General features: G+C 55.1%; 6 protein-coding genes across 8 annotated transcripts in view; all 6 read left to right on the forward strand.

The window, feature by feature from the left end:
• Nucleotides 1–457: 457 nt before the first annotated feature.
• Nucleotides 458–4479, forward strand: ABB37_07720 (putative penicillin amidase; the record flags this gene model as incomplete). Its single annotated transcript, XM_015806453.1, has 1 exon — nt 458–4479. Exon 1 carries the CDS (start codon nt 1135–1137, stop codon nt 4477–4479), a length of 3345 nt encoding a protein of 1114 aa, XP_015654817.1. The 5' UTR covers nt 458–1134.
• A 2172-nt stretch (nt 4480–6651) lies between these two features.
• Nucleotides 6652–6936, forward strand: ABB37_07721 (hypothetical protein; the record flags this gene model as incomplete). Its single annotated transcript, XM_015806454.1, has 1 exon — nt 6652–6936. The coding sequence occupies one exon, from the start codon at nt 6652–6654 to the stop codon at nt 6934–6936; it is 285 nt and encodes a 94-aa protein (XP_015654818.1).
• Nucleotides 6937–12956: 6020 nt separating this feature from the next.
• ABB37_07722 (hypothetical protein) lies at nt 12957–16571 on the forward strand (the record flags this gene model as incomplete). The annotated part of the gene is made up of 1 exon (XM_015806455.1): nt 12957–16571. The coding sequence occupies one exon, from the start codon at nt 12957–12959 to the stop codon at nt 16569–16571; it is 3615 nt and encodes a 1204-aa protein (XP_015654819.1).
• Nucleotides 16572–17821: 1250 nt separating this feature from the next.
• ABB37_07723 (hypothetical protein) lies at nt 17822–20416 on the forward strand (the record flags this gene model as incomplete). Its single annotated transcript, XM_015806456.1, has 1 exon — nt 17822–20416. The coding sequence occupies exon 1, from the start codon at nt 17945–17947 to the stop codon at nt 20414–20416; it is 2472 nt and encodes an 823-aa protein (XP_015654820.1). The 5' UTR covers nt 17822–17944.
• Nucleotides 20417–20770: 354 nt separating this feature from the next.
• On the forward strand, nt 20771–22258 carry ABB37_07724 (hypothetical protein; the record flags this gene model as incomplete). 3 transcript variants are annotated; one of them, XM_015806457.1, is made up of 1 exon in its annotated part: nt 20771–22258. In XM_015806457.1, the coding sequence occupies exon 1, from the start codon at nt 21044–21046 to the stop codon at nt 22256–22258; it is 1215 nt and encodes a 404-aa protein (XP_015654821.1). In that variant the 5' UTR covers nt 20771–21043. The 3 variants fall into 3 exon arrangements, with proteins under 3 accessions (XP_015654821.1, XP_015654822.1, XP_015654823.1); XM_015806458.1 differs by having other exon boundaries at nt 20803–22258; XM_015806459.1 differs by having other exon boundaries at nt 20811–22258.
• A 207-nt stretch (nt 22259–22465) lies between these two features.
• ABB37_07725 (putative endomembrane protein) overlaps nt 22466–22891 on the forward strand; it is a gene marked incomplete at its 3' end in the record, with an annotated part of 2966 nt that continues 2540 nt past the window's right edge. The window contains exon 1 of the mRNA XM_015806460.1: nt 22466–22891. This exon is cut by the window's right edge and continues 2540 nt beyond it.

The following is a 22891-nucleotide window of genomic DNA, read 5'->3' on the forward strand; positions in this document are numbered from 1 at the left end:
TCTGTTGTGTTGCGCTATAGTCCACCCCCCTTCAGCGAGGACAACGTATCATGAGAAAGAGAGGAGGGGGAGGAAGGAAATAGAACCTAAAGCTGAAATGCTGTCCATGATGCGGACCAAAGACTCACCTTTGAAAAAGCAAGTGGAAATGCCAACTGAAGGCCGCAAACGACATCTCCATTGTGTGGTGGTGTAGAGGGCTGTCTCTTTGTCGTTGCCGTTTTTCTTTATTTCTTCCGGCGTCATCGCTTGCCCGTGCACGTACGCAGACACTCATCACTATGAAGTGCGGGTGCTCTTCATTTAAACCGAAAAAGAATGCGGTTCTTTCCTGCCCCACTTCCTCTCCCCTTCTTGTTCTTCCTTATTACTATTATTATTCTTATTTCACACCTGCCTTTTCTTGATGCTCTCTCATCACGCACGCGCAAACGGGAAAAAAAAACACAAACACAAAAGTCCTTCCGTTAACAATAAACCAAGAGTTGTAAAGACACACACACCTTTTTTTTTTCGGACTAAATCTAATTTCTCGAAATCGATCAACTCCGCCTATTTTCTTCTTGTTATTATTTACTTCTACTATTTCCCCCCTCTTCGCTCCACTGTACCACGTCTGTGTGCTTTTCTCTGTGTGTGTGAAGCCGAAGAAAGGAAGAAAGAAAAGAGAAGGCAGGTGTTTGTGCCACCACGCTCGCCTTCTTCTGCCACCGCTGTTCGTGCCATCGGAGACGCCTCATTTTGGGCAACTCGCTGTTTCTTTTTCTTTCCCCCCCCCCCCTATTTCTCCGACTGTTTCTCTACTGTCACTGAGAGCGCTATTATTAATTTGTTTATCTATTTGCGTGGCTACAGTCTGGATAAAGCAGTATATATTAAGCGGCAGCCCTCAGCGAGAGAAGTAAAACACGCAGTAGAAAAGACATCGCCTTGCTTGCCTCAATTTTTTTTAACAAAAAAGAAGGTTCTTGCCTTTACGCAGCGGCTGAAAGCGTCGTCCGCTACTCTGCACGCCCCATCTCGTTCCCTGTAAGCACTACGCGGAAACATTCTCTCGATCCCTTTTTTTTCTACTTATTACTCATTTCTTCTGCAGGTATTTTTTTCTTTGCTGTTCAGCGCACGTCGTCAATCATGAGCAGCCAGGAAGACGTGCCAAAGAAGAAGCCGGCCTCGACTGAGCCGGTGGAGGGCAGCGCAGGTTACATGTACGATGGCGAGGAGTCCAGCCCCATGTCGAAGGGCATGCGCCGCATGATGGCTGGCGAAGCGGATGCCGCTGCAGGCGATCGGGCGTGCAACGTCATTGCGGTCTTTCTGCTCTTCGCCGTGCTCATCACCTCGATCATCAGCATCGCCGCCGGTGCCTGCTGCCTCGCCTCGCTCTCCGGCAAGGCTTTCCACCACTTCCCGTTCTTTTTCGTCTTCGGCGTCGTCCCTGTCGTCCTCGGCTGCGTCTGCTTTGTGCTGACGCTGTTCATCATCGTCTTCATCTCTGCCTGTGCGATGGGCTTGCCGAACTACGGCATGTGCTGCTACGGCACGTCGCGCCGCCGCGGTGCGCTGCGTGTGTGCCTGCTCGGTGTTTTCCCGTTCATTGTCTTTCTCGTGCTGCTCGCCATGTGCATCCTCGGCTTCACCTTCTACAGTCTCGGTCAGCAGATTCCGCCGCTGGACAAGGACTACGCGAAGATCGACGGTCTGTCCGGCCCCATTACGATCGTGCGCGATCAGAACGGTCTCACGCATGTGAAGGCCAGCAGCCGCCGTGACGCCTACGTCGGCCAGGGCTTTGCGGAAGCGCAAGATCGTCTTTTCCAGCTCGAGTTCCACCGCCTGGTCGGCAAGGGTGAGCTCTCCTCCACCGTCGGCAACGAGGGTGTCTCGACCGATATCTCGATCCGCACGCTGAACCTCCGCGCCGCGGCGCAGGCGATGTGCAACGCGACGAACCCGAAGGACCTGGACCACTTCCAGGCGTTTGCGGACGGCGTGAACCTCTACCTGAAGCACGTGTCGAAGCGCCCCGTCGAGTTCTTCTTCATGAGCACGAAGCCGCTCTTCTTCCACGACCCCGAGCCGTTCAGCGCCTTCGACCTCTGCCTCACCGCTCGCCTCTTCCAGTGGCAGATGAGCTCGAACATCGACGTCGAGGGCCTGCGCTTCTCCATCTGGGCCGCCACCAACCGCACCTACGATGAGACAGCGGAGATGTTCCCCGACTTCACGAACCAGCCGAACACGATTCTGACGCAGGCGCAGATGCTGAAGCTGACGACGCCGCTCTGGAACACGTCGGACAGCCCCGTCACGACCGACGCCGAGATCGCCGCAGCCCAGAAGCTCTTCCTGAAGCAGGCGCAGGCGTTGCAGGGTTACAACGTTGTGGCGGAGCGCGCCACCTACGACTACGTCATGTCCGTCTTGCGCGCGCAGCTGCAGGCCAAGGCGAAGGCCAAGGCAGGCGGCAGCGCCAGCAAGAGCCTCGCCGCTACGAACCTCGGCACCTTCTACCTGAAGGCGGACGATGGTACCATGCGCTCCTACCTCCGCGACATGGCGGACCGCACCGTGTTTGCCTACAAGTTTGTGCAGGCGAGTAACGCCTGGGCGGCGCGTGACGCGAGCGGCAATGCCATGGCCGCCTCCGACCCGCATCTCACCATCAACCACCCCTCGATCTGGTACTACGTCCACCTGAGCTTCCCGACGGACGAGGGGGTCCCCTACGACACCGCCGGCGTTGGTCTGATCGGTCTGCCGGGAGCGCACATCGCCCGCACCACGTACCTCTCCTGGGGCATCACGATGAGCATGACCGACCTGCAGGACCTCTTCGTCTTCCCGCCGGCGATGCTGTCGGGTCTGCCGGAGAACACGTACATGTACAACGGCAAGCAGCGCGTCTACGTGGACCGCCTGGAGCGCATCACGGTGAAGGGCAAGAAGGATATCGTCGTGCACGCGCAGGACACCATTCTCGGCCCGATCGTGTCGGACATGCTGGGCATGCCGGCGATGCTGAAGGTGGCGATGTTCGCCGTCCCGCTGCGTCACGATGACAACGAGTCCATCGGCGCCCTCATGAGTCTCTCCGACCCAGCCGTGGACACCGCCGAGAAGCTGATGACGGCCGTCATGAAGCTGCGCGCCCCGGGGTTTTCCATTCCCATCGCGGACGTGACGGGCAACCTCGCCTACGCCGTGACCGGCCAGCACCCGCTCCGCAACGCCGGCCACACCGGCCTCTTCCCCACGCTCGCCCTCGACGGACCCGACCTGCTGTGCCGCATCATCATGACCGTCAGCGGGTCGCCGGTGCCCGATGCCGCGGCTTGCGACCTGGCGACCGTGCTGGCGGCGATGGCAGCCAGCGGCACGACGATCGACCCCTCGAGCATCAACCTGACCCTCCTCATGCCCCTCATCCAGCGACGCCTGCAGACCTCGACGTGGTCCACCTACGTCCCGGAGACGGCGGCGGAGGCCTTCAAGAGCGTGCCAGAGCCGCTGATCCCTCACGTCAGCCTGCCATTCGACGGCACCGCGGCGAACATCTCGTGCGCGAACCAGAAGATCACCCCCGATGGCTACCCCTACCTCCTCGGTGCCGACTTCGCCTGGCCGTACCGCGGGGCCCGCATTCAGGAGCTGCTGGTGGCGAATAAAGAAAAACTCTCGACGCAGCAGCTGCACATGGCGATTCAGCTCGACAAGCGCAGCAACATCTGGGCCGTTGATTTTCGCCCGATTGTCGCGAGCGACGCCTTCAAGGCTGCCATCGCCGACGACGCCACCGCGACGAACTGGGCGAGGCGGCTGCTCGCGTGGGACTCCCTCGCGACCATCGGCAGCGTCGAGACGTCCTTCTTCTGGCGGTGGCTGCAGCGCATGTCCATCTTGCCTCGCGATGTGATTGCCGCAACGGGCTCGCAGCACTGGACGCCGGAGCGGCGCTATCTCACGCGCATGCTGACCGCCCCGTCTGCGCGCATGAAGGCGGAGTGTGCGGACTACATGCAGAACTGGAAGAGCACGCAGCCCTGCATCGACTTCGCCGTGGCGATGTTCAAGGCCCAGGCGAAGGACGCCGGCACGGGCTACAAGGAGCAGTGGGGCAAGGACCTCAACCGCATGCACGGCCTGCACGAGATGCTGGCGAAGAAGTTCGTGCACCCCGTCTTCCAGCGTGAGATCACGAAGGCCGGCGACGTCAGCTCCGTCGACGTCTCGCACAACTCGATCGACGGGGCGATGGAGTCGACGCAGGCGGCCAGCATGCGTCAGCTGTACGACATGTGGAACGCGACGCACCACATGTACTTCCAGCTCCCGGGTGGCCAGAGTGGCAACCCGTACTCGAAGCTCTACGACAACCTCCTGCACATCTACGAGAAGGAGGAGTACCTGCACGTGCCGTGCGACCACACCAGCTACGGCAGCATCGATGTTCTGCACAAGCAGATGCTCAGCCAGTAATCGTGCGTGTATATTTATTTTCTCTCCTTTCGTTTCTTTCCTTCTTTCTTTCGACTCCTTGGCTAACGATACTTTTTTTTTTCTCCTTCTTCTTCCCTACAGATGGAATGCGAACGCAGACTCACGCGTTTCTCTTTATTCAGTGAGACATTAATCTAAATGGTACGGTAATTGTTCTTTTCTTTTCACCTTTCTCCTTTATCCTTTTTCTTGCGGAAAGCGAGACAAACCCGCGCACTGCGTGACCGTTTGCTTAAAGGTAACCCTGTCTCTGGTAAATTCAGTTTCAACGTCCTCTTCTCTGTCTTCGCCTTTTTTTTTGTTTTTATTTTGATTTCTTTTCTTTTTCGTTTAGCGGGAGAGGTGGACGGGACATGAGCAGGTGAGCATCCCTCACCTCTTCTGCTCCAAGGTCGACGATGCACGCAGTCTGCACTTCCAGCTTTCCAGTGTGCGCTGACGCAGTAGGTGTATGAATGTCGGTGTACGTTGCGAGATGCTGTGTGGACGTCACAGCTGATGTGTGCGTCAATCGCGAATCTCTTCTCTCCCCGTTCGTGTTTATGTGTGTGTGTGTGTCGCCGCTGCTGCTGCTGCTCTTACTGATTTCACGTATGCGCAGCGTAGCGCGAGTCTCTTTTCTTTCTTCTTTCGCCTCAACAGCGGCAAGGATTTTTTAAACTAATCTAACAATAAAAGGCGTGTGCGTTTTACGCGTATATATGTCACTGACTTGAGCATGAAAGGCGTTCGCAGGGCGTGTCTTTTGTCTTTGCAATTCCGATTTTTTTCTTCTCTTTTTTATCTAATTCATTTTTCGTTTCGACGTTTGATCTCCACACTCTGTTAACGTGTGCTGGCAAAGAGATATAAAGATATATAGTGGGGCGTGGGTGTGCAGTACGTGGCTCCACAGTCCGCTCGCACCCACAAGGAACGTGAGCGGGGCTACGACGAGGTGATTCTCGCTCTCGCAACCTCCCACCCCCCTCCCCTTCTTTCTCGTGCTTCTGTTTGTTTACCTTTCTTGTTTTTTGTCGTTTCTTCTTCTTTCCGCTTTGTGCGGTTAACTAACCCCTTTCTCTTTTCTATTTTGCTGTCGTCTGCTAATTTTGAATTTTTCTTTTTTTAATTCTTTTTTCTTATTTTCCCCTGCTCCGTTTTCCGCGTACGGCCAACTCGTCCATCTCGTGGTGCAATTCATACCCTTTTTGCGCTTCGGACACCCCCTTTTCCGAACGTGCTTCGTCCGGCGAACGAGGTTGCTCGTGCTTGCTCGCGTGTGGCTCACAACTGGGTGAACGTTTCCTTTACCCTTATACATATATAGCGAGTAGAACGCAGCTGTTAAAGTTATCTTATTATCTTTATTACCTTTTACTTCCTTCTTTTCTTTGTTTTCCCTTCGTGGCTATTGTAGATACCTGTTTAGCCTCCTCCCTGAGTATCTCTTTATTTCTGGTTTTCCTGTTTTTCTCTTTCGGCGATTGGTCAGGCGAAGCGGTCACACGATGACCCGCTTCTCCTTCCCTTTCGCCCCCGCGCTCCTTCTGTACGCAGCTGAACGAAATGGGTTGTATCTCACTTCACTTCTTTCTTTTTTCAAGTCAGAAAGGGAAGGAAGAGGAAATCGATGGGAAGGGTGTTTCCTCTGCACGGAAATTCTGTAGCAGCCTCCCTGTTCCCCCGCTTTCTCACCCTCGGAGGAGGAGGCGGGGGGGGGGGGGTCGAGGGATCGACTCGATTGTTTTTGCTCTCACGCGAGCGCTCTCCCCTACTCTCGTATAACGCACTGTACAGTTTTTTCCTCGATACCTTTTTTTATTGTTGTTCTCTTCCCTCCCTCCCTCCTTTTCTTCCGAGGGGGGGGGGAATTGTTGTTGCTACCGACGAGTAGGCCGTTCCCACGCAGGTGCTCGCTACTCTCTTCCCTTCCACGCTTGATTTTGGGTTTTTTGGAGGGGGAGAACAACAACAACAACAACAGCAAAGAAACGGAAATAGGTGCATGTTTCTTTCCCCTGCCTTCTCGTTCTTTGCTTCCTTATCGGTGCTTCGTTCCGTTAGTTTCGACACCTCAGCGGGTATTACCTTTCCCTCTTATCTTTTCTGTTCCTCGTTTCACTCACGCGTAAGAACCGTGCAGATGAAGAAGGGGGCGGAGGGCACACGATGCCCCTCTGCCTGGCTTCATTAGTTGTTTCACCTCGTCCTATAGTTTTATCTTCTTTTTTTTTCTGCTCCCTCTTCGCACCTTTCCCTTCCCTTCCTTTCTTCTCTCTTTCTCTCTCGATATACGTGTATGTGTATGTACGTGTGTCAGCAGCCCTCCCGCCTCTTTTCTTCTCCGATCGTTTTCGCGGTCTCGGATGGGCGATGCGGAGGGGGGGGGGGAATCTTTCTGTACTCGCCCTCCCTGCCCGCGCAGTGGCGTTAGAGCTGAGAGATACGTGTTGAGAGAGAGAAAGAAACGAAGAAATCGAAAGGGTACAGGAGATGAACGAAGGCGGACCGCCCAATCCGTGTTTGCGTGTCTTCCCTCACAGATGAGCGACGCTGCTGTCCATTTACTGTTGTGATCACGCGGGACCTCGTGTGGAGAGACGCAGCAACGATTACGGCAAAGAGTCTGGAGCTCGTCAACACGACTTGTCTCTCGCTTACTTTATCTTTTTCTTCTTCTTCTTTTTTTTTGCGGTTTTCAATCATATAGTTCCTGCCTCCTACGCGACGTGCTTCTCTTCTTCTTCTCCCCTCTCTTCTGCACGTGTGCGTGCTCAGACGGCACTCCCTGCATCGACACTGCAGTCGCAGCTGCAGCAGCAGCAGCCAAATGAAGAACGAAAACAAATAAAAAACCGAATTGGTGCGCTTGAAGGGAAGGACGTCAGCACTCGTTTCGATACACGCTTTGGTGCTCGTTGCATCGCTCCTATTTCTCCCAACTCGCTCGGGAGCTTGTTGATTTTTTCTTCTGGGGTGAGGGGACAAATCAGGTCCCTTCTCTTTGTACGTTTCTGAACGCCTATTAGTACTACTACTACTATTATTATTCCGATCCTGCACTTGCTGTCTTCTCGCGTCAGTTCTTTTTGTTTGTTTGTTTAAAGAGGGGATTATTCAGCACATCAGCGTGAGTTTTTGTTTTCTTGTTTTGGCTGATGCCGCGCTTACTCTGCCGCGCCTTCACCATTCGTGGGGTGCGTACAGCTTTCTTCCCGACGTTTTAAATCCAACGCCGCCCTCTATTTTTCGTTCTTCTTCGGCTTACTGATTCTTATTTTAGTTTTAAGAACAAAGTAAAAGAAAAAATGGGGGAGGAAAGGAGAAGAGCGTGTCGCGTTATGACGTGTCAATTACTTGTTTTGTTTTGACTGTACCGTTGAAAAAAGGGGGCTTTCTCTCGTTTTTTTTTCTGTTTTCATGGTTTTCTTATTCTTCTTCTTCCGTGTCTCCGGCGTATTTTTGTTGTTGACGTCTCTCGCCGTTACCACCGTGATTGCTTCCCGCCCTCTCCTACGGCGGACGGGAGCCGTAACGCTTCTCTCGCTCTCTCTTACTCATTTTCCTATTACTGTTGCTGTGTGTTTTTGTTTTGTTTTGTTTCCCTCGAACACATTCTACTTCAACAAGCCAGAAAAGGGAATATATCTATATATTCCCCGTACGCGTGTTCCCTGTGTTGAAGGCGTGCGGCTGTTCACTATATATATATAAGAAAACCGATGCTTTGACACGCTACGACATGTAAAGTACCAAACGCAGAACGTTCCCTTTCACGCGTGTTCAACAAGAAAAGAAAAGAAAAAGAGTGCGGTTTTCCTTCTGCCAAATAAAATCTTTAAAACGAGGTGTCCGCGGTCTATTATTAGGCATGGAAACGGTCAGTCCTCTTTATTATTATTAGCATTATTATTCATTTGTTCTCCACCTCCTCCGCATCTCCCGCGACGTGGTGTTTTTTTTTTTAGGGATCCTTTCAACACAACAAGAAAAACAGAGGTAAGCATTCACGAGTTTTTAGTAATGAAAAGAAACGGTGTCGTACGCAAGAGCAGCTGACGCGCCGTCTCCAATTCTACGTGCCAGGAACAGGAAAGCAAGAACAGCACCGTCCTTTTCTGCTGTTTACTGCACCCTTCATGGAACCCAGTTCGGTCCCCCGCCCCCACCTCCACCAACTGCACCTGTGTGGCTGCCAGCTGAAGTTAACCTCCCCTGCCGCCTCCGCCCAGTAATGGACTTGATCGCCACCTTTGCTCGCGCTTCTTTCCTTTCTTCTCCTTCTCCTTCATGTATTGCATCCACATATGTTTACTACGCCTACCGCGTATCGTATTGCAACAACAATCGTAATAGCCATTCTCGGCGCTTGTGCTTTGTTCTTCACTACTGGGCGCGGTTCTCCCGGTAAGAGCCACGAAAACGAATCTCAACCGAAAGCATCTTCCTTTTAGTACTCTTCTCTCTCTCTTTTATTTTCTTTACTTTTTGTTTTTCCCGTTGAACAGAAAATCCAAACGCATCAAAACTACAGCTTCCTCTTCTTCTTCAAAAGCTATTCAACCACCTTTTCTGCTCCGAGAACAGTCGGGTGTGGGTGGGTGTTTCGCATTCAGGTTGTGAGTGCTTTTTCTTATTCTTCTTTTTGTTCTTGGTAATATTCTTTTTCTTTTTTATTTTAACTGCACTTTTCGGCTGCTCGTCATTCTTAAACGGGGCATTGCTTTAAAACTAACCGTAACCTTGTGATTCATCCTCTTGTTTTGTTGTGCTTTCCAGCCTGCCTTCGCAAAGAGATTTCTCTATCTTCGACCTATTGATTTTTGTTTCCTGCGTGGTGGTGCAGGCGTTCTTCGTTTTCGGCTCTTCATTTGTGTCTCACGACGTTAGGTGAGACACCTTCAGTTCGCTTGAAACTTTTTTTCCTTTCGTTGACCGACTTGCGTCACACAGAAGTTTGATTTGGTGTCTCATCGCTGTTCTTCTCGGTTTTTGTCTGTTGTCTTTGTCTCTGGTAGGTGCGCAGCGTTTACAGCCCTTCCGTTTACGCAGCTGACGTTGTGCGTACGCGGTATCCTGCAAGCAACACCTGTCCGTTGGTTGTTTGTTTATTATAATTGTTATTGTTGCTACTTGTCGTTTGTTTTCTTACGTGTGCTTCGTCGTCGTGTGTGTGTGTCTGTGCGTGTACGTTGATTATACTCTCCTTTCGTTATCGACTCTTCTCTCATCCGCTCTCTCACTCGCCTTTTATTCTCTCTCTTTTCTTCATTGCTTTTCATATATATATATATATATATTACTGTTGCGGTGGTGGTTGGTTGGTTCGCTTCCCGTATGGGGAGTTCACACCTCTCTTCCTCTACGCATATTTTCTGCTTTCACGAAGCCTGCGTGCGTTATTTCCATTTTTCTACTCCGCATTCGCTGGTTTTTTTGTTGTTGTTGTTTATTTCCCTCTTCTTCCTCTGGTTACATAACTTACTCCGCCGAAAATACTCCGAAGTTGTTGTTCACTCGAACAAAAAACTCATTTTTATTGCTTTCGTGTCTCCTCTTTTTCTTTCTTTTGTTGTTTTCCTTTGCGTGATAGACCAATCGCTGCGTATTTTGTGGTTGGCAACGGTCGCTTCTTTCTTGTTCTTTATCAGTATCTTCGCGGAATACATTCATTTTTCTTCTTCGTTTGAGGTCACATCTGCCCTCCACCATCCTTGGCCTTTTTTTCTTTAGTTTAAATTATTATTTCTTATGTTTGTATCTTCTCCGTTGCGCTTATTATTATTATTATTATTACTACTACTGAATTATTGAAGGCGAGTATTTGTCTTCGTAAGATCTACGCTCCTGTGGGTTTTTATTTTTCTTTCTTTTCTTTCTGAGCGTTGACCAACGGCTTCGCCAAAACGAGTTGTTTGTTTGAAATTATTTTTTTTTTCTTCTTCGTCTTCGTCTTCGTCCAGAAGGTGCGTCTTCACGTAGGTTTGCACGCTTGCCTTCTTTGTGTCTTCTTCTGTTTTTATTATTATTATTATTTCAGTTACTTTGAGTGTGTGTGTGTGCGTGATTTTACATTTTAGCATTGGAACGGATGGTAACTCCTTTTTTTGTCCTTCGTCGGTTTTACTATTAATTAGTAGTAGTAGTATTTTATCTCAGCAGTCCATTGTACGTGACACGTACTTCCTTAGCGTTGCCTCCATCGCATCCGCTATCATTACTACTCCATCATCCCCTTTTCTTTTTTTACCTACTACTAGCAGTATTATTGGTTGTGTGCACGTGTTTGGTTCTGGTCTGTGGTCGTCACGGGTTTGGACAGCGTCCTCAGCAAACGGATACATCTGAAGCTCGGACTTTCATCATTTCAAAGGCAAAAAAAAAGGAAACGAAGGACATCTATATACGTGGTGCGTTGTGCGTCTTACAACAACAACAAACAAACAAACAAAAAGAAAACCTGCTTCCGGCTTTTGCTCGTCAGCCATTTCACACAGACTACACTCTCTCCTTTTTGGGTTTGATTTTTTTTCTTTGGTTTTTTGACACGGAGCCGGCAAAGAAGCCCGTGTATCCAACGGGAGGAGGCGAAATACTAAAAACTATATATATATTTTTATTTATTTAACTAAAAAAAAACCTTCAAAGCCCGAAAATCTTCCACAAAGTGGAGGAGATACTCCTCATTTTATGCTTGTGTGTGTGTGTGTTATTTCTATTATTTCTCGTAGACTTCGCCGTTGGGTTCGCGTGTTCTGGCTGTTTCCTTCGACGTACCCTTCTTTGCGCAAGCGTTTGTGCTGGCAGGGCTCACGCAGCGTCTGCTATTCGTTTTTAACTCTCACACCCACGTGAGTGCACCTCTTTTTCTTTTCTTTTTCTTGTCTTCCCCTTCATCCTGGTTTGTTTTTTTCCGTTCGTACTGCTGCTCATCGTCATAGTTTAATTTTTTTTTCTTTGTTTTTCTCCCCTACGTGTGGAGTGGATCGTCCTTCATTGGACGTATTGGAGCCGCTCACGGGTACGTCGTTACTTCCCTTTCCCTTTGGGGGTTTTCATCTCTTTCTCTCTCTCTCGAACTGCCTTCTCGGTGTTGTTTAGTTTTGGGTAAATTGCGTTAAAGGGAAAACCTCGCGTATCTGTTATTCTCTCGCGTTTCTTATCTCTCCTGGTGTTTTTATTCTTCTTATTACTCCTTGTTTTTTCCTCTGTGCGATTATTTGTGTGAGCGTGTGGGGGTGGGGGTGTCTGGACGTGCAGCTAGCGTGGTGTTTATTACCTCTCTGAAGAAATCCTTCGCAGTGCACACGCGCACACCAAAACAACAGTTCAAAAATATCCTTACGTAGAGAAGAGAAAACGGAACGAAGTCCTTTGAAAGGAAAACGAAATCGTGTTTGTTGTTCTTTTCCCCTCTTGTCGCTGCACGCTGACTGCCGTGCGAAGTGTGTCTCACGTTCTTTCTCGTATACATACATATACACACAGACATACTGTCCCCGTATTCGTTGTCATCGTTTCCACCTGCTGTCTTCCGTCAAAAGAAATAACAAGAACCTCACGAAGTGTTCTCTCACCCGTTTTTTTTTCTTCTTCTTTTCTCCTTGGTGTCCGTTGTTGCTGGTGTTTGTTATTGTTGTTGTTATCGCCGTATCCCCTTAGCTGGAACTCTTCTTTTCGATTTTTGTGGGGGGTGGTGGATTCTGTCAGCATCCCTATCGCTCTTCCATCGAGGGAAGTCGTTCGGCTGCCGGGGGTTTTTCAGTGTCGCCTCGTTCCGTCATCTTCGCTATTGAGCGTACTACTGTTATTATTATTATTATTAGTTTCTTCTCTTCTTCTTCTTCCATTCTCGGTCGCTGAACCTTAAAAAAAAAAAAAACCCCATCTGCGCACGGCTGCATTCGGATACCGTTAACTTCTTCTCCTTTCTTTCTCCTTTCACTTGTTCGTTTGTGTGTTCTTATCGCTGTTTTTCCCTTCGTTTTCCCTTTGACACCGATTAAAGGTAGACGAACGCGGCGGTAGTGCTAATAATATAATAAACGAAACACGCACACACGGTATATTTACATTTTCTTTCCCGTTCTCTGATATTGTGTGTGTGTGTGTGTACTCGTGTCTCTCCTATTTGTTTGGCTATTCAGTAAGCCAGACAACGTTGGCAAGCACGCAAGGCATTACTTTTCCTCGCATCTTTCGTGAATAGTTTGAGAAGAGCGCAGGGCAAGCTCGAGTCTTCTCCTCCTTGGCTGCCTGTCGTCCCTTCCTCTTTCTTTCGGCGTGAGCTGTGTTCTTATAAAGCTGCATAAATTTTTTCTCACTGCTGGGTGTTTTTTGTTATTATTATTATTTCGTTTTGTTGGCATCTTTCTTCATTCCTCCTGCTCTGGAATTGTTCCTGCGGTTCGTGTTTTTTCTGTTTCTTATTTTTCAGGGTGCTGCTGTTGCTTTGGGTATTGAATTCAGTGCACATGCACGAGCCAAGCACGTCATCGTCGTCTACGGCGGCGTCGTGTTTCGACATCTACGCTGTTGAGAGCAGCGCGCCACCGTCGCTGCCACGCCAAGCAGCACCGTACGCCAACCGCGCCAAGCACCCACCAGCACAACAGCGTGGGCAGGTGGTGCCGGGGCAAGGAGAACGAGAATTCTTACTGGAGGAGCACCAAGGCGAAACAGCGGCGGCGGCGGCAGACGAGGCAACCGCGCCCGAGCTTCGATCCCCCTTTTCGTCCGTCTCCTCTACGCAATCGCAGAACCTGGTGGATCCGCATTTGCCAAACGGCCCTTCTCCGTCGCTGGGAAACACAAAAATGGTGCATCACGACAGCAGCCACAGCAGCCACGACGACGACGCGGAGGGCGTGACCGCAGATGCCGAGACGCAGAGCGCCAGCGTTCGCAACAGCCTCTCTGTCCTTCCGACGTCGTCGAACGTTTCTTCGTTGATCGCGGTGGCGGCATCGTTTTCTTCCAACTCCATACGCGCTGTCAACGTGCCACGCTGTGTCGCCTCCCCACCAACTCGGCCCACACTTTCCGTGACGTTGGTGTCGAAGCCTCGCACGGCGGCCACCGCGCGTGAGACAGGATACGCAGAAACCGTCTTGTCAGCGGATGTCCATGACCCGCCAGCCGCATCATTCACGGCATCAGCAACGGCTGCAACAGCAAGCGAACAGACGGGGGTTGCAACCTCACCTGCTCCCCCTCCCCAACCGCCATCATCGCAGCCGCCGCGCACGCTTCACAAGGGCCCCACCACGTATACCTCCGTCGGCACCTACAAATCACTCCCCGTGCTGCCGCCCCAGGTGTTTCGCAGCGCCAGCGGCACCGCTCCCGCCGCCGGCGGGGCGTTGTTTGTGTCCGTCAGCAACGGCCCATCGGCCAGCTCGGCCGTGTCTACGCCCCTGCTAGGTCCGCCGTCTCCGTCTGCTGTGGCGGCCACCACCGCCGCCGCGGGCTCGGTGGCAGCGCCGTTGGCGACCCTTCTCACCGCCCCCAGCCCGACAAACATGCAGGCGCGGCTCGCGTACTCGATGGGCGGTTCCCGCAAGCGCAACAGCGTGAATGTGCCGATGCACCCCAATTTGGGCTCCGAAGAAGAAGACGAGAACATGAACTCCGACGTGGTGGACGACGGATGCCTAAGCTCAGATCAGTGGCTGATGCTCTCGCAGAGCACGAGTAACGCGTGCAACAACACCATGAGAAGCAACACCGCGACAAGTCGCTCAAGCAGTCACGACCGCGGACCCGTGGAGGACGGTGCGGCAACGGCAGCGGCGTATCAGCCGCCTCCGACGTGGTCGCTGGTGAGACCGCACCATGTGGCAGAGCCGCACGTGGGGAAGAACGGAGGCAGCGCCTACAGCCCCGTCATCGGCCCGCAAGCCCCACAGACGGACCAGCTGAACAGCAACATGCACAGCGGTGGTGGCGCTGCCGCCGTCCATGCACCTCCGCCGATTGCGATGTACGTCCCAACGAGTATCATGGCGGCCACTACGACAGCAACAGAGAACGTCAGCACACCTACAAACGCAGGGCGCGGAGTCGTCCGCAGCCGCGATCACTCCCTGGCGCACTCCTTACGTTCGCCGCTGCGGTCCCCGCTCTCGGCGCCGGCGCACGGGTCCGCCGGGCGCGGCGGAGGCACGCTGCTGAGTCGGCGCAGCTCCTTCGGCTCGTTGCGCTTGGCCACGCACGATCCGTACAACGCCGCTATCATATCCCCGGCGGCGGTGGTCGTGCCGCGAGGGGCTAGCTCGTCAAGCGTGCTCTCGCTCTCCGCCTTTCCCACCTCTCCGACAGCCCCGCCGTCGACGGCGACGCATACGGAGCACACGAACACGCACACGGTGCCCACGGCAGGCGGAAACGCACCGATGAGCACGACAGCAGCGGACACCATGATGGTGGCGTCGTCGGACGGGATCTGCGTGCAGGACGCGCCGACGCCCTCGCAGTCAGGGCGAAGCCGCATGAACCGCAGCAGTAAGAACACCTATAACAACCCTTCCGAGGTGTTTCCGTACTATGAGGAGAACAATTACGTGGGAGGGGGTACGAGCACAACGACGACGCGGCCAATGATGGAGCTTCCGCCAGCGCCGTCTCCGTACCAGCAACAGCTATCGCGAGCTCTTTCGTCCCCTGCCACGCAGATCTGCAGTTCGCGAAGCCGCAGCGGGAAGGCAGATTTCGCCTTGTCTTTCTCGTACAGTTCACAGCCGTCGGCCACGCTGACGTCGCCCACGCAGGCCTTCAGCCAGCAGCAGCAATTGCAGCTACAAAGGCAGCAGCAACAGCCGGCGGCGTTCTTCCCAGTGGAGGCGACACATCCCCCACCACCGCGGCGCCGCAACGCACAGGAGGCGCTCGCCGGATTCTTCTCCGAGGCGCCCATTGAGTTGGGCGACCAGACGCACCTCGTGCTGGACCGCAACGGTGTACCGTATCAGGGCGAGACGACGAGCACGCCTGGAGGTGGCGGCGGCAACACCAACACGAGCCAAAACCGACGGGGTGGCCTGCCTCTCTTTCCTTCCCAGCCTCCATCTGCACCACCACCACCACCGCTGCCTCCGGCCGCCTACGCACCGATCCCTTCGCTGGACACCTTTTACTGCCGCACGGAGCCGCCGTACGGCGAGCACGTGCCGATGGACGGCTATGCCCCTTACCCCCCACCGCCACCCCCACCACCGTCGCATCCACAACAGGGGCAGCAGCGACAACCAATTGCAGGAACAAACCCTGCCACCTCGATGCTGCACCACCGGCCCTCCGCGCAAGCTGCGACGGCGGAGAGCACTGCGGGGTCCTCCAACTACAACAGAGAGGGAGACTACATCCAACAGCGCAGCGGCAGTGCTTACGCATTTCCCGGTGGGACTGCGTTTCAGCAGCAGTATGGCGGGCCCGTGAGCGCGATGCCGCCGGAGAACGGCACCTTAACACCACCACCACCCTCGCAACGTGGCAGCTACACCCGCGTCATCGGCGATCTCTTCGGCAGTTCACCGTACGCCACGGAGGGGGACAGTCGGAACGTCCAGACGGCGTACGGCAGCATAGCGCAGTTGCACCCTGTGGGCAACGGTGTCGACGCAAGGGCGACGCGCGGCGCCAGAAGCGGCGGCGGCGGCGAAGGCAGCCATCGAAGCCCACGCTATTACCCCGGCCACAACGACAACAACCACAGCTGTTATGCAAACAACGCCTCCGCCAGCGCGCGTCCACTCGGGGACGCCTACGACTACGGATTGACTCCGGCGTTGCCGGGTGCGGACGGGGAGGCAGATGTGCTGCAGCAAACCAATGCTGCGTGCTTCACCGCTCCTCTTCCGCGAAGCGCGGGGGCGGAAAAAGCCCAGGTGAGCACCGGAGACAGCCACCCTCGCAACCCGCGCCACAGCCGCCACAACGCTCATGACAGTAACGTTGGCCAACCTGCTGGCGTTTTCCACCCTCCACCGCAGCGGTCACAGCAACCGGCAAGGGGAGTCAAGGCGCCCGCACCGGACACGTACGGCACCCCGCCCTTTTTCTTCCCCCCGGTACAACGACCACCGCTGTAGCCGCTAGGTGCTGCCTGCACCATCAGCGCCGCGAGCGTGAATCGGAGTCAGCTCAGCGGACGGGGACCATAAAGACGCGGCCAAATCGTGTGAGAGACTTCAACTTTGATTTTTGTTTGATTGTTTTTTTTTCTCTCTCTCTCTGTGTGTGTGTGTGTGTGTGTAGGAGCGTACATCACGACAACGGATACAATGAAGGGGGTCTCCTGCTTCTGCGCGGTGAAGAGCGTTCGTCTGTGCACACACACACGGCGAAGGGAGAGCGCGGCTTTGTCATGTTTTTCCCCTTTTTTTTACTTTTCCTTTTCTCCATTCGAATGACCACGGCGGCGCTTTCGGCCGTGGCCGTATTTTTCTTTTTCCTGTTTTGCTCTTCAGTGCTACGAAGGTCGTCTTCTCCGGTGGGAATCACAAATCAGTTTTCGCTGTGGTGGTTGTGCTCGGTTATTCCTTCTTCTTTTTTTTGTTTTGTTTTCTACGCGCAATACGTTGTTGACCTCGCCTTCCCCTCCGCTTCTCTTTCCTCTCGTACCTGCTTCGGCGTGAGGCAGAACGAAGAGGGGAGGAGGCAACTGAGGCGGAAAAACGAGGTTGTTTTGAAGGGGGCGGGGGGACGGGGGGATGCACCTTTCCTACGACGACGCGCGCACACACACACACCTCGCGCGCCGGCCGTGATTTGTGATTTGTGGCTTTTTTTCTTTTTCTTTTGTTCTCGCTGAGATGGTGATGTTACTCCCTTTCCGCTGCCTCTGGGGTTTTTTTTTTGAGGAAAGGGGGGGGGGGGCGGTGCGTGTGTCTGTGTGTGCGTGTTTTCCCATCCTGTCACGGGCGTCACCCGCACCACGAAAAGAAAAGGAAGGGAGAGACCTTTTCCAAGCAAGGCGGTGTGTACTGTTTGATCAACCCAAATAAAGAACCGCAAAAGGAGAAGAGAAGAAAACGACGTCGTCATCGCGAGAATGCCACTCCGCGTTTTCTGTCCTTCGGGCTTCGAGAAAAGGAGTGATACTGCACAGGGCCCTTTCTCTCTCCTACTAGCATTTTCCGTTGCTGTTGTTGTTGTTTGCAGGACGAAGTACTTCTGAAACTCGCTGCAGCCCACTCCCGCAAGGAGACAATGGACCAGCCGTTTATCCTTCTCTGTTTGATTTGTGTGTGTGTGTGTCTGTGTCTGTGTGCCTCCGCCACCACCGCGCTCTCTCTCGCTCTCTTCTTCTTCTTTTTGTTTTCTCTTTTCCGGCTTGCAAAGGAACTAACAGACAAACACGCACATAATATCTCCCTCCCTCTCACGTATACACCAAGCCCCACCCTGCTTCTTTTAGCCAATTTGTAGCTGCACAGATCTGTCATTCGTCGCAGAAGCAGTCATGTGGACACGACGAAAGCTCTTTCCCACGCTGGACGTGCCCGCGACGCCGCAGCCGGCAGCGGTGGTGACGCCGTTCTTCTTGGAGCAGCAAAAGAGGGGCGCCGGTGATTACACGGTGGGCGAGAACGCCTATCACTTTCTCGCCAGTCTCGGCTACACCCTTGTGCCTTCACTAACCGCGCAGGAGGCCGCGCAGCTTCTCGCGTGGGCGCTGCCACCGAGCTGGGTCGATCGCACGGGCTCCACCACATCTTCCACGGCGTACAAGGATGCCGTGTCCTCTCTGCTCAAAAACGAAGACGTGCTACGCGCCTGCTCACAGGTGGAGTACTTCCTTTACGGTACGGACAACGGCCAGGTGTTCCTCATGCCCTTGCTACCCCCTCATTTGCTGCAAGTATTGATGGCCGAGGCTGGGGACGATGTGCTGCCGGGTCTCGTACAAAGATGCAGGCGGGAGGCACAGCTCTTGCAGGCGGCGAGCAGCAGCGCCGGCGCCGCTCCACCTGCAGTGCACCGCGTCTCTGCGAATTGTGTGGGTCGCCGCCTGCTGCACCGCCACGCTCGCGAGGAGCCCGTGACAGGCCTCGACCACCTTGGCGTGCTGGCCGCGTCGGCCACGGCGTCCGTCGATCACGCAGTCGCGCTCAGCATTTTCCACCCAACCCCGGCGGGTGTGGTGAGCATTGCACACCCCTGTCCTGTGCGTTCGCTGAAGTTGTGGGAGGGGGCGGTGTTCACCGCGGAGGAGGCGGAGGGCAACAGTGACGAGGACAAGGACAGCGCAGATGCCGGCCGGCGGCGACGGTGGTTGGCGCAGGTGCGGGCGGCGGAGCCCGTCGCCGTGTACGTCTTCACCGGCGACAGCGCGGGCATCGTGCGGCTGTGGCGCGTGGACGTGGTGCGACGCACCTACGCCTTGCAGCACGTTCTTGTGTGCAGCGGGAATATGACCGGCATGCTGTCTCCGCTCACGCCGTTTGCGCGGGAGGACACGACGGCGACGGTGCCGTCGCGGGCGTCGGACTGCGCCCTGCACTGTCTCGAGATCGATGCGGCGAGCCATCGGCTCTTTGGTGGGACAGAAGGCGGCGCCTATGTGTGGGCGCTTGATGCGCTGCCGTGGCGTGGTCCGGGCGCGGTCCCGACGGCCTCTCACGCCACCTCCTCTTCCGACAGCACCAACGACGCCAATCCTACAGCAAATGAAACGAGCGACGCGGCGGCCCCGACGCCGGCCAGTCTCGCGGTGCGCCACCCGTTGTGCTGGGATGAAGATCACCGTAGCCCGCTGCCCTGCGCGCTGCGCTGCTGGGAGGCGGCGGCCGCACCGTCGGCGCCTTCCTCTCCTCCCGGCGCGAGCACCGCGAAGGCGGTTGAGTACCGCGCGGCGCGGCTGGTGACCCACCACGTGTGGATCTTAGACGCGGCGGCGGTGCAGGCGGAGATGGCCCGGGCGCGGGCGCAGCAGCGGCAGGGCGGCGGGGGCGGCGCGGGGGTGCGCGGGTGGAAGGCGAAGTACGAGCGCGTCCTCACAAACGGTGCCGCCGTCGGCGTGGTGAGCAACGACGTGCGGCTGACGGCGGTCGACGCAGAAAGCAACAACAGCGCCGGCGTGGCTGCGCGGCTGACGAACTCCATCGTCACGGTCAGCTTCGACGGCGGGGAGGTCAAGAACGACTTCCGCGTGCCGTTGTCGTGTGTCATGCCGGTCGTCTACCCGCTGACGTTCTTGCGCACGCCTGGCACGGCGTGTTTTGCCCTCCGCGTGCTCGCGCCGCGCCGCCGCGTGTTGACGAGTTGCGCCGATGGGAGGGTGTGTGTGTGGGTGAGCAAGCCCGGCGAGGACGCGCACGCTGCAGAGACCTACGCGCCGCAGCTGCTCACGGAGCACCGCCAGGCGCACCGCGGCTTGGGCCGGCATCTGTGTGTGCTGCGGTCGCCCGACATCTTCGTATCCGCTTCCTTCGACGATGGGTTGGTGAAGGAGTGGCACGTGTACGACGCGCCGGAAGTGCTGCTGCGCTGCGCACGCCGCTTTACGCTTACGCCGTACGTCGCAAATGGCGCCATGACTGCCGGCGGGAGTGGCACTGGTAGTGCTGGGAGCGCGGAGGAGCTGACGGACATATTCAAACGCATTGCGCAGGCGGGTGGCGAGGAAGAGAGGAAAGGGAAGACGAAAAAGGCGGAGACGGCGGGCCACGCAGGCGACAACGGGGAGGAAGAGGAAGAGGAGGACGCGGTGGCGGCGGTGGAAGACGGTGACGTGGTGGCGGGCATTTCCTGCGCCGCCGCTTACCCCGCCTTTGGCGCGCTCTTCCTTGTCGGTGCGTTTGAATCTGCGATTCAAACTTACAGCTTGACCGAGGTGGTGGGCTGCGAGCCGCCGCGCAACTTCATCTACAACGGCCACAAGACGGTGCACCTGCCCGCCTCGATGGCGGAAGATGTCTACCATGCGCTGTAGTTGTTCCTTCGCGCAAAGGTGCGGTGGAAGTGCACCCGTCGTTGTGGATCTGTCCATATCGTTGCCGGCTATCTCTTCTCTCACAGTCGGAGCAAACAGCACTAAAGGAAAGATGCAAAACCGGTGGATACAACGCGAATTCTTGCTGTGTATTTTCCTCTGCCTTCTTGTCATCTTCGAGATGTCAGGGCCCACACACACACGCACACTTACATCCGTAAGGCATGCAGGAGAAACAGAAGTGGCTACGTGAGGTGGCCCGTTCTCACGTTTTCGGATCGCTCAGCGATTCGGTCTTTCACCTTTAACTCCCACCTTCCTCCTCTTTTTTCCACCCTGTACATCTCGTGTATGAGGCGTTGGACTTCAACGCACTCGGCATACGGAGGCTTCAAGCAGCGTGGCACACGCACGCACACCCACTCTTCGTCAAGAGAAAAAAAGCATATACCTACCCCCCGTAGCTTCTCACGCAGGCGCTGCCGCTTCTTTCTCACTACCGCTTTTCAGCAACTGCTCTCAAGCCTTCGCCTTCGAACAAGCACCTGTCACTCAAGGAGACAGCGACACACATCGTTACTGCAGACGGCAGCTCCAAAAAAAAAAGCGGTCAGCACGAAAGGCCGCATGCACAACGCCGACGTGCAGAAGCCCGCCTTCGAGACGCTGAAGCGCGCCGCTATCGGCACGTATTGGTCGAACCGCGACAAGGATGGAAAACACTTCAAGAACTACGGCGCCGGCGCATCATCCTCCCCTGGCATCCTCAAAGCACTCAAGTGGATGCTGGGGAAAATGTGCCGCGGCAATGCCCTACCAAGAGGCGGCTACGCGGAGTTTGGCAAGGTGTGGTACGCGCCGTGCGACATGGGCGAGTCGGTGGCCGAGTGGCGGCGCACCCCCGCCGACCATCGCGGCGACCGTGTCTACTTCATTGGACACGCCACGCAGCTCCTCTGCCTTGGCAACGGCGTCAACGTTCTTTTTGACCCGATCTTTTCGCCGCGTGCCTCGCCGGTGTCCTTCGCCGGCCCCGCTCGTCGTTACCCGCCTGCCACGACCGTGGACCAGCTGCCGCCGATCCACATTGTCACCGTCTCGCACAACCACTACGACCACATGGACCAGGCGAGTCTCACAGCGCTGTACGGACGCTTCCCTGAGGTGCGGTTTGTCCTTCCGCTGAAGATGGAACCCTTCCTTCAGCAGTGGGGCATCCCCGCGGCATCCATCACGACGCTGGACTGGTACGAAGCGTGCGAGGTGCACGGGCTACGCATCGGCTGCACGCCGGCACAGCACTGGGGCAGGCGGAGCATGTCGGACAGCAACGAGGTGCTGTGGTGTGGGTGGTGTGTCGGCTGGCGGCCCAACGAGCCCACCACCTTGAATACGGCGGCGGTGGGAGAGAGGGACAAGCAGCCGCCAGCCTCCTACAGCGGCTCCGACGCAGTGCCAGATACAGATGCAGCGGCAGCAGAGCAGCAGCAGTCGTGGAGTCAGTACAAGAAGTACTTCTTCACCGGGGACACGGCCTACAACGCAGATGTGTCCACGAACATCTACGCCCACTTTGGTCCGATGGACATGGCGAGTCTGCCCATCGGCGCGTACTCGCCTCGGTGGTTTATGTCGCACGCCCACATCGATCCCGAGCACGCGGTGCAGATCTTCCAGGATCAGCACATCCAGCGCGCCATGGCGGTGCACTGGGCCACCTTTGAGCTGGCGGATGAGCCGCTGGACGAGCCACCGGAAGTGCTGGCGGAGGCGCTGAAAGCAGCGGGCATCGACCAGAGCCGCTTCCAGGCGATCCCAATGGGAAAGTTCATTGACTTCTAACAACAGAAGGTGCTTGCTTCTTGCTCCCTCCACATTTTTTATTATTGCTACATTTTTTGATAGTTTACGAAAAGAATGGAATGATGAAAAGAGTAAGAATGATACGAGGAGGATGAGGAGCAATGGCTCCGACATTTGCTGATGACATGTTTTCTACCTCTACTACTCTCCCTCGCTCTTCTCCTTCGCCTTATCTTTGGGACTTGCAGAATCAAAGTTCTCACACAACTTTTGAGTTTTTTCTTTTCCACCTACCCACCCCCGTGGTTGCCCACCACGACAGGGATCCTTGGGTTTAACCAATTCAACTACCCTTGTTTGCCGCTTCGTTAGTAGTGCTACCTATTAGAAAAAATGGAAAAAGAGGAAATCGCCAAGTCCAGTGCACCATCGCCCCCTGACGTTGTAGGGAGTAAGTTTGGCAGCGGGACGCTGCGCGGGGTGAATAGATAATATGTTGGAGGTCCATCGCGAGCTTGGAGGGTGGAATCAGGTCTCAGCTAATGCGTTTCTCTCGGGCTCTTTGCACCCCTCGGTTCTTCCTTTCCCACCGCCAGCCCGCCCACCCTTTCCCGGCCCAGGGGCCCGCCCGCTTCGGCCGGCCCCCCCCCTCCCCAACGCGCAGCGCCAGGC

The sequence above is a fragment of the Leptomonas pyrrhocoris genome (assembly GCF_001293395.1).
Source record: "Leptomonas pyrrhocoris isolate H10 chromosome Unknown, whole genome shotgun sequence".
Classification (NCBI taxonomy): domain Eukaryota; phylum Euglenozoa; class Kinetoplastea; order Trypanosomatida; family Trypanosomatidae; genus Leptomonas; species Leptomonas pyrrhocoris.